Genomic DNA, 18,231 nt, shown 5'->3' on the forward strand with positions numbered 1-18,231 from the left:
AAAATAAACTGATAGAATACCTCTTGTATAAAATATTTTAATGAACATAAATTATGTAATTGCAGTAAAGTAAAAAAGAAACATAATGATAATCTTTCAGAAGATCACATGACTTGTATATCAGTTTTGTCAGAGTTATTATCAATGATTCATTTAACAGAATACATAAAACTTTCATATTTTCTTTTTAAGGAAATGTAAATCGCCAGCTAATCTTGCTTAATGAAAAATAAAAAAATAACCTGTACTCATCAGTAAAAACAAAATTCATATTTTTTGTAATGAAAACATTTATTTTATACAAATAGTATTCATGATTATTGTTCAAGTTCACATTATAGAGTCAAGGTCAAATAACATTATAGTAACACAAGTAAACACGATAAATGGAGAAAACAAATGCAAAAAATATAAAAAATTTAAAAACAGATCCAATAAATTTAGTCGAGTCGAGGAAACTGTTGCTACTTATTGGTATTAAAGGAGGTTTGAACTGTCAAGAGAAAATGTAATTATGTTCTCATTCTACTGTTTGAACATGTGCGTATATATAAAATCAGACTTTTTTTTACTACCAGAAGAGATGAAAGAACATTTGGATGGACGAAATATTGACACATCAATTTCTACTCCTTTACAGCTTTTACATTAATGCTAGCAAGACAAATCTTTGTTTGGCTTGCTTGCTTTATTTGTATCAGTGTTTGCTCAAGCATGGTATTTAGATAGGCGGGGATTCAGCTTGTATACATCATACATAGATTGTATTGGACGTTATGTCTGAGGTTAAGGACACTTAATTTTAAAACATCACATGACAAATATTCTCACATGTTTTCTCACCTGTAAAAATACAATAATTTGTCAATGAAAGAAAATATAAACTTTTTTCTTGTATGAGGCTGAGAAACTGGCCTTCAACATTAATTGACCTAATATTGTTTTTATAACATATCAATCTATTAGTTCAGTCAGTTATTTCCATGTCTGTCCTTCGACTATGCAACTCAAGAAAATATTCCAAAAAATGGGAAACAATTGTATCGAAAAGAGAAAATCGAGTGTACCTTTTTTATGTTAGGGTGTGTTTGAGATGAATATTTTGTCTTGAAAATGTACAAAACAAGAGTATTTGATACACCATCTCGCTTCAGACTCTATCATTTTATATAGCAAAGCTACAGGTTGACTTTATAACATAAAAAAAAATCACAGTACTAATAGATGAAATATAGGGGTCAAGTGAAACACCTATCCAATGGATCACAAAATCAGAGTAGGTGTGTTCGAATAGCTATTGACGACAGTCTTTAAGTTGGATCTCTGAAAAAAAAATTGTCTTCCGTTTCTACGATTGTGAAAATGAACTGGCGTAATAGAAAGATAAGTTCGACGAAGTAGAATCCTGTCTGTATTGTATATTTACTGGTAAGGAAACATGTGAGAATATGTATCATGTGATGTTTTAAAATCTAGTGTCCTTAACCTCCAACATAACGTCCAATAAAATTTAAGTATGATGTATACAAGCTGAAGCCCCGCCTATCTTAATTACCATGCTTGAGCAAACATTAATACGAACAAAGCAAGCAAGCCAAACAAAGATTTGTCTTGCTAGCATTAATGTAAAAGCTGTAACTAATTTTGATAAAAATTAAATAAATGATTGAATTCTGAAAGCTAAACTCTCATGTGAGGATAATTTGTTTTTTTGTTGTAAAATCAGCATTAGTGACCTCCCTTACAATGATACATATCTTATGAATAGATTCACCATTATACAATGATACATATCTTATGAATAGATTCACCATTATACAACAAATAAATAATTAACCTCAATCATCACAATCAGATTTTTGAAATTTACAATTTTCAATCATACAAGACAATAAACTAAAACAAATAGACACATTTGTTTGACTCTTTTCACTCATTGACATCAAATTCTATTTTCTTTTACTTTCAATGCTTTTTGCTTTGAACAGTTTTGTTGAAAAGGTTTTCTCATTTTAGTATTTTGGTTTTTTTCCACCTGAGTCACCAGATTCTCCTGTTTTACGCTTGTTTAGTATATTTTGAATTTTCTGCCATTGTTTATCTAGTTCGGCCTTTTCATCTTTGGGTCCTGCACGCCTGGTTTTCCTTCCGTCAGCCATCTTAACTCCATATTGAAACGCTGCCCTAAAAAAGACAAGAAATTACACTGTAAAACATTACTTGGTAACAACATTTTTGTCCAGCCTGCAACTTTTGTTGCAGAAAGCTTGACATAGGGATAGTGATCCGGCGGCGTCGGCGGCGTTAGCTAACTTCTTAAAAGGTTTATATTTTAGAAGGTGAAAGACCTGGATGCTTCATACTTTGTATAAATATGCCTCATGTTACGAAGTTTCCGTCAGTCACATGTCCAATGTCCTTGACCTCATTTTCATGGTTTAGTGACCACTTGAAAAAAAAGTTCAGAATTTTTGTGATGTTGAATTCTCTCTTATTATAAGTAATAGGATAACTATATTTGGTATGTGCAAGGTCCTCATGCCCATCAGCCAGTTTTCACTTGACCGCGACCTCATTTCATGGATCAGTGAACAAGGTTAAGTTTTGGTGGTCAAGTCCATATCATAGATACTATAAGCAATAAGGCTAGTATATTTGGTGTATGGAAGGACTGGAAGGTGTACATGTCCAACTGGCAGGTGTCATCTGACCCTGACCTCATTTTCATGGTTCAGTGGTTATAGTTAAGTTTTTTGTGTTTTGGTCTGTTTTTCTCATACTTTATGCAATAGGTCTATTATATTTGTTGTATGGAATGATTGTAAGGTGTACATGTCTAGCGGGCAGATGTCATCTGAACTTGACCTCATTTTCATGGTTCAGTGGTCAAAGTTAAGTTTTTAAGTTTTGGTCTTTTTATCTAATATTATATGCCAAAGGTCAACTATATTTGGTGTATGGAAATATATTATGATCTATGTCAGTCCCGCAGGTTTATTTGACCATGACCTCAATTGCACAGTTCATTGCACAGTGTTAAGTTTTTGTGTTATGGTCTATTTTTCTTATTAAAACTATAAGTAATAGGTCAACTATATTTGTTGTATGGAAGCTTTGTTAGCTGTACATATCTGCCTGGCATGGTTCATCTGACCTTGACCTCATTTTCATGGTTCATTGGTCTTTGTTTAGCTATCTTGGTTAATGTTAAGTTTATGTGACAGTTGTAATAAAGCTTTATACTTAGGACTATCAACATAATATCAATGATTAGTAAAGAAGGCAAGACATTTCAGTGTGTGCACTCTTGTTAGTAAATGAAAAAGTTTTTGTAAGTTTTTAGTGTTTGATAAAGAATAATGGCATTTATGTTTTTGATACTGACTTTATAAGCAAGAATATCGAGTGAGCCCATTATAAATTGTTTGGTTTAAAATTAAAAAAATAATTGATGCAAGCTATTCTTTATTGTAGTTTTAACACGGGTAAGCGATAGTGAGGGCTAAAATAAAACGAATATAATGCCTACCCATGTTAAAACTACAATAAAGTATAACTTGCATCAATTATTTCGATTCTGAATAGGACAATTTAGGTAATTCGATAAGTATAAGTGTAAAAGCGTTTGTGTAGGCTCTTCCATGAATCTCCCTTTTTTGTTTGTATAGAAGCAAATGGCTGGCATTGTGATTTTTCAGAGGGAGGAGTTTGAACAGCCAGCATGAACGGTTGTCGTATCTATGTCAAATAAGTCAATGTTGGAATGCAACACATTACAGTCATAATAAATGAATTAGTACCATCATGTGCACTATCTAAGAGTTTAAAAGTGTTTTAAAGTTAAGGAAATATATTAAGTGCATGATAATTTGATAAAATTCATTATTCTGAAGAAGTCAATTTAAGCATCTGCAAACAAATTTTATTGGATCTAGACCATGGGTTTGTTCACAAAGCGAAATATTTAATTTTTGGAGTTATTTAACTTTGGGTTACTTACTTGGGAAGTGCCTCCTTGTTAGACATGTAATCACTGTATTCTTCTTGTGTGTCAAAGTCCCATCGACCAACTGGACCTTTTTTGTTTCCTTGGTCCATTTTACTATAGTCCACTTCATCATCCGAATCATCCAGTGTATCCTGCATCTGCCATTCACTGAAAACAAATAAGTACAATTTGTAATTCACTGTAAACAAACAAAGAAGGAGTTGAAACAAAGAAGAAGTTGTAGATACAAAATGTGTACTCCCTAAATAAAGCAAAGACAACAGTTATGAGTTTTTGTCATCTGTGTTGACATGAATAATCACTAATATGGTCATAATTATAAATTAATGTGATTACAAAACTTTTAATATTTTGAAATACTAAGGATTTTCTATCTCAGGAATACATTACCTTAGGTGTATTTGGCAAATTTTTAAGAAATTTGTGGTCCTCAATGCTCTTTAACTTCCTACTTTATTTGGCCTTTTTATCATTTTTGGATTGGAGCATCACTAATGAGTCTTATGTAGATGAAATGCATGTCTGGCGCAAATACCAATCCTGGTATATTTAGTATCTACAATGACACTGATGCATGTCCTGGTATCTATGATGATAAAATTGAGAATTGAAATGGGGAATGTGTCAAAGAGACAACAACCCGACCAAATAAAAAACAACAGCAGAGGGTCACCAACAGGTCTTCAATGTAGCGAGAAATTCCCGCACCCGGAGGCGTCCCTCAGCTGGCCCCTAAACAAATATATACTAGTTCAGTGATAATGAACGCCATACTAATTTCCAAATTGTACACAAGAAACTAAAATTAAAATAATACAAGACTAACAAAGGCCAGAGGCTCCTGACTTGGGACAGGCGCAAAAATGCGGCGGGGTTAAACATGTTTGTGAGATCTCAACCCTCCCCCTATACCTCTAACCAATGTAGTAAAGTTAACGCATAACAATACGCACATTAAAATTCAGTTCAAGAGAAATCCGAGTCTGATGTCAGAAGGTGTAACCAAAGAAAATAAACAAAATGACAATAATACATAAATAACAACAGACTACTAGCAGTTAACTGACATGCCAGCGAGTTTATTTTCTATGTGGTTTTGTGTAGACTGCTTTTTGTCATTTTAATATGTTTTTTTTTGTTTGTTTTTGCCATTGCAGTCAGTTTCTCATTGGCTTGCGAGTTGAATGTCTGGCTGGTAACTTCTGCTACTTTTTGACATGTAATAATTTGTAAATAGCATTCTCATTATAGAAATGTTTCAACCTTGATAGACTAGACGATTTTTAGTCTTTATGATCTGACCCAGGGTGACATTCATTATACTTACCCAGGGTAACATTCATTGTATCCATATTGATCATACAAGACAAAGAACCAATGAAGTTCTACTATATTTAAATACTTACCCAGGGTAACATTCATCGTATCCGTAATGATCAATCTTTCCTTTTAACTTCTGTAGTTTAGTGCTGCCTCTATAAGATAAAATGATTACATTATACACTTCAGCAGAAAAATAAGCATTTAAAATTGCTATTAATTTAAAATCAAGATTCAGAATGTGGAAGATCAAACATGTAAGTGAACATTTACCCTAAAATAATCTGTTGCACAATATTAGGACAAACATGCAACATCTGTAGGAAATGGCTTGACTTTAAAGACTTTTATACAATGGAAAATCTTTTAACCAAAGCAATTCATTCTCAATATTTTTTTTATTTTCTTATTTGCTTGAGAAATTGCAATTCATATTTTTTTTAAATTATTCCATTGTAAAATTGCAAAAATCAAAATGACCCACTTGAAAAACAAGCAATTAATGCCACATTGATTGCAAATATTCAGGTTTTGTCTTTATGATAATAAATCTGTCTTTTAATCTTAATGTGGACAAGTTCATTTATATACATATTATCTATTTGATATTATTTCCAACTTTGTACTTAGTTTATATCTATTTTACCCTATACTAAAATGATCTTACTATAGTGAACATATTTTGTATTATATGGTTCAATGAATCCCAAATATTCATTTGGGCTCTTTGATATTTACTCACCACTGGCTGTTGGACAAACTACTTTATTTAATAATTTTTTTATCTGGTTCTATCTAGTTAAACAGTTCACCTATTGACTATATATATTGTACTTTTTAACTATATTGTCAATGCAGAATAAGAAACACCAGAAACAACACTAACAGCCGTAGCCAGCATTATAAGATCTGTCGTTGCCTTCTATTCTATGTTATATTTATTAAAATATATGAACGTTCTGCATTTAATTAATCTGAGCCTTATTCCACCTGGTCACAAAAAATTGATAACTTTTCTAACATACTTTTCTTTTTCCTTTTCTTCTTCTACCATACCAGCAAAACTCTGAAATTAAAATTACAATGAAGACATAGTGGCAAAATAATATACTAGCGTAACAAAGTCATTATAACCAAAAAAAGTCTTGACTCATATTACATCTTATTTAATTTAATGTTCAAAACATAAGTTTGTACTCTTTGTGATACATCTTTTCTTAGTTTTTTATGAATAGAATGTTTTTATATCTATACTGTCTCAATTCAATTTTCTGACCAATGGACTAAAACAACTTGTCTTGTCTCCATATGAACCTCCTTTAATTAGGAGCACCACCATGAGTTATAGCGTATAAAGGAGGACATTTGGAGCCTGTATCGGTACAGATTAATGTGAGCATTTGCCTACCCAATTCCCCAGCCAGGCCGTGACGGGTCTTGTTTCCCCAAACATATTAATTGCAATAAAATAAAACATACTAAACTCACACACTCACCTAATTTGTTCAGTCCTCAAAGTATAAAAAAAGTGGAAAACTATATACATAAAATGGAACAAGGTCACCCCGGATGCCCCACAAATGCCGTGGCAAAATACGCTAAGGTAATAACGAGGAATCGGTTACGACAAAATACATATCAAAACCGACACTGCCAACTGTGAACTGACAAAAAACTTTAAATTTCTAATTAATTGACTATTAGACTATTAGTATTTGTATTAGTATTGTATTTGTATTTGTATCCATCTGATAAGCTAAGCTTTTTCTAACTGATTTTTATAGTTCGTTCTTATGTTTTCTGTTACACCACTGTCCTAGGTTAGAGACAGGGTTGGAATCCTCTAACATTTTTAACCCCGCCACATTCTGTATATATGTGCCTGTCCAAATAAGGAACTTGTAATTCAGTGGTTATTGTTTGTTTATGTGTTAAATTTTTGTTTTTTTTTCATTCATTTTTTGTACATAAATTAGCCGTTAGTTTTCTCGTTTGAATTGTTTAACATTATCATTTTTGGGGCCTTTTATAGGAGTATGGGCTTTGCTCATTGTTGAAGGCCGTACGGTGACCTATAGTTGTTATTTCTTTGTCATTTGGTCTCTTGTAGAGAGTTATCTCATTGGCAATCATACCAATCTTTTTTACATAAACCAAATGTGGGAAATTCAATTCAATTAAAACTTCTTTCCTTAAACTTCTTTTTTATAAGTGGCGGATCCAGAAATTTTCATAAGTGGGGGCCCACTGACTGCCTAAGAGGGGGCCTGCCCAGGTCACGCTTCAGTGATTCCCTATATAATCAACCAAATTTTTTCTGAGAAAAGGGGGGGGGGCCCAGGCCCCCTGCCTCTCCCCCTTAAATCCGCCTCTGCTAATGGACTGAACCAGCTCAGAAATGTATAATCTTGTCTTACCTTAAACTTCTCATTAATGGACTGAACCACTTGAGTAGCTGATTGGCCTTGTTTCTGATCTTCATCCTGAAAAACAATAAAAGTCCAAATGTCATATATCTGTCTAAAATGAGAATTTTGTTTTGAAAAAACTTTAAAATAGGATATGTCTCATGATCTTTCTAGAGCAATCTTATCAAAATGCTCTGAAAACATGAAATAGGTGACAGTGACTGTTGTGACAAGTTATTTTATTACCAACCAATAAATATATATAAAGCCTGCACTAGTTTCATAAAGACACCTATTGAGTTTTCTCTTAATAAGGAGAGTCTGTCCTGACATAAAAGCTTTGTCCCTATGTCAACAACCTATTCAACACTTTTCCTATATTTTTTAGTCTCTGTGTCAACAACCAATCCAAGAGAAGATAATCTGTCCAAATCTAAAGTCTGATAATTCATACCTCCTCCACAGGTTTTTCAAAATATGTTTTCTTCCTCCTGTCTTCCCTGTCCCTATCCCTATCTCTACGATCTCTGTCCCGTCTGTCTCGGTCACCTTTGTCTCTCCTATCACCATGTCTGTCCCTATCTCTATCTCTACGATCATCCCCCCTTTCTCTCTGTCTGTCCCTATCTCGTCCCTTGTCTCTATCATCATCTCGACGGTCTTTCTTTCTATCTTTCTTATCCTGGACTTTGTTATAAGTTGGAACATAATCTCCAATATCATTATAGATACTGAAACAGATAATACACACATACATATATATTTTAACTCATTAATTTGGAAATACCTGTATACAAAGTATTTTTTTGCACTTTTTTTGTTAATACTCATTCTTTCCTGTGAAATGACTGAAATTAAACCTTTATATGTTGGAAAAGAAATACATATCCATACCATTGATGTTCTGTGGTTGTCGTTTGTTGATGTGGTAAATATGTGTTTCTCGTTTCTTGTTTTTTATCCTGATTTGATTTGTTAAATACTATTTTACAAGTTTAGAGTCTGCAACATGGCATGCCATACTATCTAGATTAATGTGATTGTTTCACAATTGACACAAATGCAAGTTTAATTGTTTCTATTTCAGTTAATTTGCATACAAATAATGCTATCGAAATTTTTAAATAAGACTTTTTATCTTTATCTTGTTGCAGATTATGAAATAATAATTTTAAACACCAAAGTATGTGAAAGTCAAGTTTATGAAAATGTTGATATGTAGTTAACTTACTTGTCATCACCTCCTGTTAACTTGGCTTTCTCTTCTTCTTTCAGTTTACCTACAATTTAATTAGTTTGATTATTTACAAAATCTTACAAATAAAGATATCTGTTACCAAAATCCTTATATCTTGCTAAGTGCTGAACAACATAGACAAGAGGCCATTTTAAAACATCAATACCCTGAAGGAATTTATCAAGATAATATTATTAATATTAAATATCTTTTTTTTTCTTTCTTTTTTTACAATTCCCCTCATCTTCTTTAAAATTATCTTTTTCTTCATTTATTACTCAATCTTAGTTTATTACTTTCAGTCTAAATCCATTTATGAATGTTTTTATATCTTTCTATTCTAATGTTGTATTCCAACCCTAAATATTCTAATTCTGTTCTTTCTCCACCTACCTTTCTCCTTCTTTTTCAGTTTTTTACTCTCCCTCCTTCCCTGTCTGAGGTATGACAAAATCTGTGTTAATTTATTGATGACAATGTCATTTGTGGTTAATGTTGTTGTAGACTGAAATAGAAAGGTCAACCAATACACATTTTATTAACTTTGTAGTAAGTTGTCTGAGACTTAAATCATAAAACAGAATTAAGATAAAAGTAACAGCAAATTCAGCAATTTTTTCCATTTATTTAAGAACATCAGTGTTGGGTCCAGAAATTTTTATAAAGGGGGGTCTACACCAGTCGTGCTTCATAAATTCTCTATATAATCAATCAAATTTTTCTCACAAAAAGAGTTGGGGGATAGGGCTCTTCACACCCTCCTAGATATGCCTATGGACATAATATTGGAGAATGGTGAAAGTGTCACCATTCAAAATTTGGTTGCACTAAGCATTGTGCATACGTTTCACAACATTTGGTTGAGGCAAACTAACTAGAGGTGTCGCTTACCTGACTCTACTTGGTTTTTGAAATAATATAAAAAAAAGATAAAAATCATAACAGATACTTTTAATAATGTTTGAGGCCAAATTTGATTTATTATTGCCATGCTTGCTTTCATTCCATTCAGTGGTTCTCTAAAAAAACATTTGTATGTATTTGATTTTCCCATAGGGTCCTTTGTTAAACTAAGTCCCCTGCTGGCGGCAATCTTGGATAATGGATCTGCAAAACAAAGTAACAACACTTGGTCAGCACCTCCTCAAGAAAATTCATGCTATGTTTGATTTCATTCCATTCAGTGGTTCCCTAAAAGAAGACATTTGTTTGTATTTCCATTAGGGTCCCCCGGTGGCATATTTGCCATATTTGGTTCCATTCCATTCAGTGGTTCTCTAGAAGAAGTTTAAAATGTAAATAGATAAGACGACGTCGTACGATGGATGCTAAGTGATGAGAATAGCTCACTAAGCTCTTCAGGCCAGGAGAGCTAAAGTGTTAAAATGGCTAATTAAACAAATTTTTCAATTATTATGGTATGCTGAAAGTGATGCCATATTAAAACCTGATTTGTTTTGTGGTAATAAGCATTGTGTATAAGTTTTATAATATTTGGTTGAGGCAAACTTAGATGAGAAAGAATGTTGTAATGCATGTAATGACATCACTATCTGCCCTCAAGCTGTTGGCCTTTCATGATACTTACGTCAACTGTAGGACAATCTGCTTTACTCCTGATAATAGTGGTTGGTACATCACTGTCAGCGTACTCATCCTCAAGGTCAACAACATAGGCCATACGTTTGGGTAAAAATAACTCATTCCTCTCCGGGAGTCTGGATTGAAATAAAGTTTTGTAGATGTTCCTTGCTGAAATGTAAACAAACAAAATGTGTATTTCCACAGATGTTATTATACGAGTCAAAACTGCATTGTTTTTTTTGACATCCAATATATGGAGAAGGGTAGTATTGTTTACAAAATCACAGTCTATAGTGTACAACTATTAAAACAATGTTTCATGATAATCACTTTGCAAACCAAATCATATATACATTCCACCTTATCCAATTTCTTATAATTTAGTGAATTTTTTGGTCTATACCTTTAAGTATTTCTTCTTATCCATTTAAGACTTGAATTTATTGGTCATGTTTTGATTCCTGGGCTGGTGATACACCAAGGGACGATAATGTTCACCAGCAGTGACACAGACCCTGGGCTGGTGATACACCAAGGGACGAAAATATTCACCAGCAGTGACACTGACCCTGTGGCTAGTGATACACCAAGGGACGAAAATATTCACCAGCAGTGACACTGACCCTGTGGCTGGTGATACACCAAGGGACGAAAATGTTCACCAGCAGTGACACAGACCCTGGGCTGGTGATACACCAAGGGACGATAATGTTCACCAGCAGTGACACAGATCCTGGGCTGGTGATACACCAAGGGACGAAAATGTTCACCAGCAGTGACACAGACCACCTGGGCTGGTGATACACCAAGGGACAAAAATGTTCACCAGCAGTGACACTGACCCTGGGCTGGTGATACACCAAGGGACGAAAATATTCACCAGCAGTGACACAGACCCTGGGCTGGTGATACACCAAGGGACGAAAATGTTCACCAGCAGTGACACAGACCCTGGGCTGGTGATACACCAAGGGACGAAAATGTTCACCAGCAGTGACACAGATCCTGGGCTGGTGATACACCAAGGGACGAAAATGTTCACCAGCAGTGACACAGACCACCTGGGCTGGTGATACACCAAGGGACAAAAATGTTCACCAGCAGTGACACAGACCCTGGGCTGGTGATACACCAAGGGACGAAAATATTCACCAGCAGTGACACAGACCCTGGGCTGGTGATACACCAAGGGACGAAAATATTCACCAGCAGTGACACTGACCCTGTGGCTGGTGATACACCAAGGGACGAAAATGTTCACCAGCAGTGACACAGACCCTGGGCTGGTGATACACCAAGGGACGAAAATGTTCACCAGCAGTGACACAGATCCTGGGCTGGTGATACACCAAGGGACGAAAATGTTCACCAGCAGTGACACAGACCACCTGGGCTGGTGATACACCAAGGGACAAAAATGTTCACCAGCAGTGACACAGTTGATTCCTGGGCTGGTGATACACCAAGGGACGAAAATGTTCACCAGCAGTGACACAGTCACAGACCCTGGGCTGGTGATACACCAAGGGACAAAAATGTTCACCAGCAGTGACACAGACCCTGGGCTGGTGATACACCAAGGGACGAAAATGTTCACCAGCAGTGACACAGACCACCTGGGCTGGTGATACACCAAGGGACGAAAATGTTCACCAGCAGTGACACAGACCAAGCAGTTGTAAACTCATTGAAGATACCAGACTAACTTGTTATGCCATATGCCTGTTTGGTTAACATAAGACTTAGGTTTTCAAGTGTTTCTTCTTACCTATCTAAGAATTGATATTTAGTCAAGGTTATGTGTATTTTTTCAGTGGCTTTTCTTATCCATTTTAGTCCTTAATTTGATTTTTAATGTGTATTTTCTTACCCATTTTAGTCCTGAATTCTATTTTTGTTCCAGTATAATGTATATGTGTATATTCTTACCCATTTTAGTCCTGAATTCTATTTTTGGTCCAGTATAATGTATATGTGTATATTCTTACCCATTTTAGTCCTGAATTCTATTTTTGGTCCTGTTTCCTCTGGTTTCTCTTCCCTGTTGTAATACAAAATCAAATTTTAATTCAGTGGTAAGAAATAGTGATCTACTGATATATAAATGGTTTAATACTGAAATTTGAATAAGCAGAACTTTTCAATAGAGAATTCTATTGTAAGGGATATATATCAAGCTTGTCAAAGATCGAAATTAGTCTTTGTCAAACTGCTTTATATCCAATGATTTTTTTCCGATAAAGTGTGTGGTTCAACTTTTTTTGAAGTTTTTATATTTTTGTCAAAGAGTCTGACAATCAAAGTTAATATTTTGCCAAATTTTATAAAATTAAAGGAGCCAAAATAATTTTAGTCAAGATGTTTGGTACAACCTTAATATAAAAAGAATTTCACTTTATTTTACCTCATCTTAACAAGACAGTCGTTGTTAAAATAACAGATATGTTATTTGCCTTGGAAAAACAGGATTTTATTTTCTGTATATTAAACCTTACTTTTTCTGAGTTACAGCTGTTTCCATCGCTTCTTCATCTTCTTTTTCTTTATTGCTGATTTCTGCACGAACCTACAAAATCAATGTGTTATGAATATATTACAGGTGAAGAAATTTGCTTAATTTCAACTGAAAAGTATCAGTTGTCATGGAAAATTAGATAAAAAATAATACCTGAGGCAATAACTTCTTTCAGAAGTCCTCTGACAGTTCTGATTGAAATGCAATAAGTAGAGCTGACCATTTAAACATTTTACTTGCCAAATTTTCTCTATTTATAGCAATAAAATTGAGAATGGAAATGGGGAATGTGTCAAAGAGACAACAACCCGACCAAATAAAAAACAACAGATGAAGGTCACCAACAGGTCTTCAATGTAGCGAGAAATTCCCGCACCCGGAGGGTGTTCATAATACATGTAACAGATAAAATTTGCATTTCGCCCCTATAGTTTATATCAACCATGTCAACAATCTACGTTGGCAGATTGCGCCATGGAACACATTTTTTAACTAGATACTCCAATTGTGATATAGGCCAAGTTTGGTTAAATTTGGCCTTGTAGTTTCAGAGGAATGATTTTTGTTTAAGTTAATGGATGATGGACTCCAAGTGATCAGAAAAGATCACTTAGCCCTTTGTGCCAGGTGAGCTTTAAAGAAGAATAGCTAAATACCTACCTTTTCTAGTAAAGCAAAATCTAGACCTTTGACCAAATGGGTATGTTCCATATCACCACCAAGATACTTGGATTCCTGGATAACTTGTTTTCTTCTTTCAGCATAGTTTTCTCCTCTGTCAATCAAGACAATAGTCAATCAAAAGACAATAGACATTTTGATGTATAACATATCCAAATTTTGATGAGTATTAAATAAACAGTTAACAATGCACATACTAGATATCAGAATTTTGTGTGTATGTTAGTCCTGACACCATCTACAGGTAACTAACTATCAAGATGTCCTCTGACTCTACAGTGGTCATATGACATGATACAAACATAAACGTAAATGTAAATAGATAGTCATCTCTTGCAATTTGATTTTTCTATGTCTGTTTGATTTCAAACTATAGGTTAAAAAGAAAATTGACTTTATCTGTATAAGAATTATTTTTATGTGGATTAAGGAGGCTTGCGGGTACAAAAATTTCAGCAAAAAATTAAACATTTGTTTTTTCATCACAAATTTTAATTATTAAATTATTAGTTATAACTTAATGCTATGGTACAAAAATCTGTCCAGTTTGGCCCTAGATGACTTTTGAAATGTTAATATTATTTAAAAAGCTCCAAATTATCTCCCTTTGGTACAAAAATGACATTTTTTGGCATTAAAATTGAAATATTTTTTTTATTATTGTTTTCAAATAAGCTGTACATAAACTAAATAACAGTAAATTTTAAGCCATTTTTGTAATTTACTTATTTAGTTCTTTTATTATTTCGATATCACCTCTATTTCACCTATTAGTTCAACAGAAAAAAGGACATCGACAACTTGTATGCTTCTTTCGGAGGCAGATTGTGAGCTTAAATAAACAGTGACCCAATTTTTTTATTTCATTTTTCTTTTAAGTATATGATAAAGTGCATTTATGAAAAAATATAGTGAAATCCTATATTAAATAAAACATTTGATTTATACCCGCCAGCCCCCTTAAATCAGTCAATCAAATAATTGACTTCTGTTTCACTTTCAATGTTGACATTGTTTTCTTTTAAATAACTGAACACGCATCATTCATGCATAATCCACCTCTAGCTTAGGGGTTAATTTAAAGTTAACATAAATATGGTTTCAATAAGGTGAATAACTCTTATACCTCAACATCTGGACAAAAGGGACTATAAATAGACTTATGCTTTAACATCTGGACTATAAATAGACTTCTGCCTTAACATTTGGACCAAAGCGACTATAATTAGACTTACACTTTTACATCTGGCTCAAAGGGACTATAAATAGACTTACGCTTTAACATCTGGACCAAAGGGACTATAAATAGACTTACACTTTAACATCTGGACCAACAGAACTTTGAACAAACTTACTCTTTAACATTTGGACCAAACAAGTCTTGTTTTATTTTAATTTTAGTTTCTTATGTACAATTTGGAAATTAGTATGGCGCTCATTATCACTGAACTTGTATATATTTGTTTAGGGACCAGCTGAAGGACGCATCTGGGTGCAGGAATTTCTAGCTACATTGAAGACCTGTTGGTGACCTTCTGCTGTTGTTTTTTCTGTGGTCTAGTTGTTGTCTCCTTGACACATTCCCCATTTCCATTCTCAATTTTAAACTATAAATAGACCTAACATCTGGACAAAAGGGACTATTAATAGACTTAAGTTTTAACATCTGGACCAAAGGGACTCTAAATAGACTTACGCCTTAACATCTGGAGCAAAGGGACTCTAAATAGACTTAAGCTTTAACATCTGGAGCAAAGGGACTATAAATAGACTTATGTGTTAACATCTGGACTATAAATAGACTTAAGCTTTAACATCTGGAGCAAAGGGACTATAAATAGACTTATGTGTTAACATCTGGAGCAAAGGGACTATAAATAGACTTATGTGTTAACATCTGGACTATAAATAGTCTTAAGCTTTAACATCTGGAGCAAAGGGACTATAAATAGACTTATGTGTTAACATCTGGACTATAAATAGTCTTAAGCTTTAACATCTGGAGCAAAGGGACTATAAATAGACTTATGTGTTAACATCTGGACTATAAATAGTCTTAAGCTTTAACATCTGGAGCAAAGGGACTATAAATAGACTTATGTCTTAACATCTGGACTATAAATAGACTTAAGCTTTAACATCTGGAGCAAAGGGACTATAAATAGACTTATGTGTTAACATCTGGACTATAAATAGTCTTAAGCTTTAACATCTGGAGCAAAGGGACTATAAATAGACTTATGTGTTAACATCTGGACTATAAATAGACTTAAGCTTTAACATCTGGAGCAAAGGGACTATAAATAGACTTATGTGTTAACATCTGGACTATAAATAGTCTTAAGCTTTAACATCTGGAGCAAAGGGACTATAAATAGACTTATGTGTTAACATCTGGACTATAAATAGACTTAAGCTTTAACATCTGGAGCAAAGGGACTATAAATAGACTTATGTGTTAACATCTGGACTATAAATAGTCTTAAGCTTTAACATCTGGAGCAAAGGGACTATAAATAGACTTATGTGTTAACATCTGGACTATAAATAGTCTTAAGCTTTAACATCTGGAGCAAAGGGACTATAAATAGACTTATGTGTTAACATCTGGACTATAAATAGACTTACGCTTTAACATCTGGTGCAACAGCTCTGTAATCAGCTGTAGTACTAACAATTTCTGTTTCTTCGTAATCTTTGTTATGACCATCACGTCTTTCTCGTGCCTGAAATAATACGACAAATGTAACATTATTATTATAATCATCTCATTATTCAGACTACACAAGTGAGTATTTGAGAATAATTAAGTTGACATGTGTGAGTGAACACTCAAGTATCATTCAGTAGACTTATTGAGTGGGTATTTAAGTATCCTTAAGAAGTCTTCTGAGTGTGGGTATTCATGTTTCATTCAATAGACATGTCGGTGATTTAGAGACAGTTTAACTTACGCGTCAAACGTTAACACTACTTTTAACGCCGTTTCCATTCACATTGTTAACGTCATCATATCTTCTGTTAACGTTGTTCTATTGTTATGTATCATGTTACTATATTGAGTTGAGATTATACGATCAAACGAACCAGACGTTGTTTTACTGCCTGTCCAGACTTTAAGTTAACCCATCCGTCACATTGGTGTCGTGACCAGAGGATAATGACGAAAAAGAAAGCCATTAGAGTGGGTCATCGAGGAGCCGCACGGAGATTAATTTCAAAGATTGAAGAGGAATTAGAGAAAGAAACAACACAACGCGACGAAATAGAAAGCCTATGTGAAACTTTGAAGAAGAAGAGGGATATTCTTTCGGAACTTGATAATGAAATATTAGAGGAGATTGCAGAGGAAAACATGGAAGCAGAGATAGAAGACTCAGATCGGTATGTTTTAGATATAGAACGAATTTTGACAAAAGTACGCAATTCATCAAGTTCAAGACAGAAAAACAAATCAAATGAAACTAGCTCTAATCAGAACTTAAATCCAAATGCAGCAGATTTTGTTTTTATCAACTCCACATCTACATGTAATACTCCACATCCCATGCAGAATAATGATATGCAATACAGATCGTCAATGAGCGCAACACATTCTAGCATCTACCACAAGCTACCAAAATTGAATCTACCATATTTTAATGGCAATTTGTTAAACTGGCAACCTTTCTGGGATGCGTATCAATCAACAATACACGATAACCAAACATTGACAGACGTGCAGAAATTTACGTATTTGCAAAATCAAATTCAGGGAATAGCCGCGCAATGTATCGCCGGTTTACCACTCACAAGTGCAAATTACTATCAAGCCGTATCAATACTGAGAGAGAGGTTTGGTCAGAACCACAAAATCACGAACGCATATATTCAAAACTTAATTGATTTACCCGCACCGAAGTCAAACGCAGACAGTTTGAGAAACTTTTCCGACAGAATTGAGTGTAGCATACGCGGATTAGAATCGTTAGGAACAAACGAGAGAACATTTGGAGCCATTCTTACGCCTATAATATACAATAAGTTGCCGTCCGATGTACGGAAAAACATAACCCGAGACCGCGGAAACGACGACTGGGACATCGAATCATTGAGAACAGCCATAAAGAGGGAAGTATGCGTACAGGTCGCAGGACAATCTACAGGTACAAGTAATGAAGAGTTAGAAATTTTACCGACCGCTTCGTTTATTGCCGAAACATTTCCCGGAAAGAACAGAAAACAGTCACGTAAGAAATGTTTATTTTGTGAAGAATCCCACCATCCAAATACATGCAAAAACGTGAAAGATGTTGAGAAACGAATAGAAATTGTGAAGCGAAAAAAGGTATGTTTTAACTGTTTCGGAAGTCATAGAGTAGCTGAATGTAAGTCTGAATTTAAATGCCGCCAGTGCGGAAAGAGACATCACACGAGTATACATGTCCAAGTACATAACACAGAACCAAAGAACTTGACCGAAAACCAGTATAGTACA

The 18,231-nt window shown here is 34.2% G+C and overlaps 1 protein-coding gene across 1 annotated transcript in view; it reads right to left on the minus strand.

Annotated features, from left to right (window-relative positions):
• Positions 1 to 272: 272 nt before the first annotated feature.
• Positions 273 to 18,231, minus strand: part of LOC139484562 (protein Red-like) — a 32,350-nt gene continuing 14,391 nt past the window's right edge. The window contains exons 6-19 of the mRNA XM_071268318.1: positions 16,383 to 16,480; positions 13,734 to 13,848; positions 13,054 to 13,124; positions 12,547 to 12,599; positions 10,563 to 10,726; positions 9,368 to 9,479; positions 8,969 to 9,017; positions 8,192 to 8,468; positions 7,747 to 7,812; positions 6,355 to 6,395; positions 5,416 to 5,484; positions 4,001 to 4,156; positions 1,640 to 2,184; positions 273 to 640 (exon numbers count right to left, since the gene is read on the minus strand). Of these exons, the coding sequence (XP_071124419.1) occupies positions 2,013 to 2,184; positions 4,001 to 4,156; positions 5,416 to 5,484; positions 6,355 to 6,395; positions 7,747 to 7,812; positions 8,192 to 8,468; positions 8,969 to 9,017; positions 9,368 to 9,479; positions 10,563 to 10,726; positions 12,547 to 12,599; positions 13,054 to 13,124; positions 13,734 to 13,848; positions 16,383 to 16,480 (1,443 nt within the window). The 3' untranslated portion in view covers positions 273 to 640; positions 1,640 to 2,012. The remainder of the gene's footprint in view (positions 641 to 1,639; positions 2,185 to 4,000; positions 4,157 to 5,415; positions 5,485 to 6,354; positions 6,396 to 7,746; positions 7,813 to 8,191; positions 8,469 to 8,968; positions 9,018 to 9,367; positions 9,480 to 10,562; positions 10,727 to 12,546; positions 12,600 to 13,053; positions 13,125 to 13,733; positions 13,849 to 16,382; positions 16,481 to 18,231) is intronic.

The sequence above is a fragment of the Mytilus edulis genome, chromosome 8, assembly GCF_963676685.1.
Source record: "Mytilus edulis chromosome 8, xbMytEdul2.2, whole genome shotgun sequence".
NCBI classification, from domain to species: domain Eukaryota; kingdom Metazoa; phylum Mollusca; class Bivalvia; order Mytilida; family Mytilidae; genus Mytilus; species Mytilus edulis.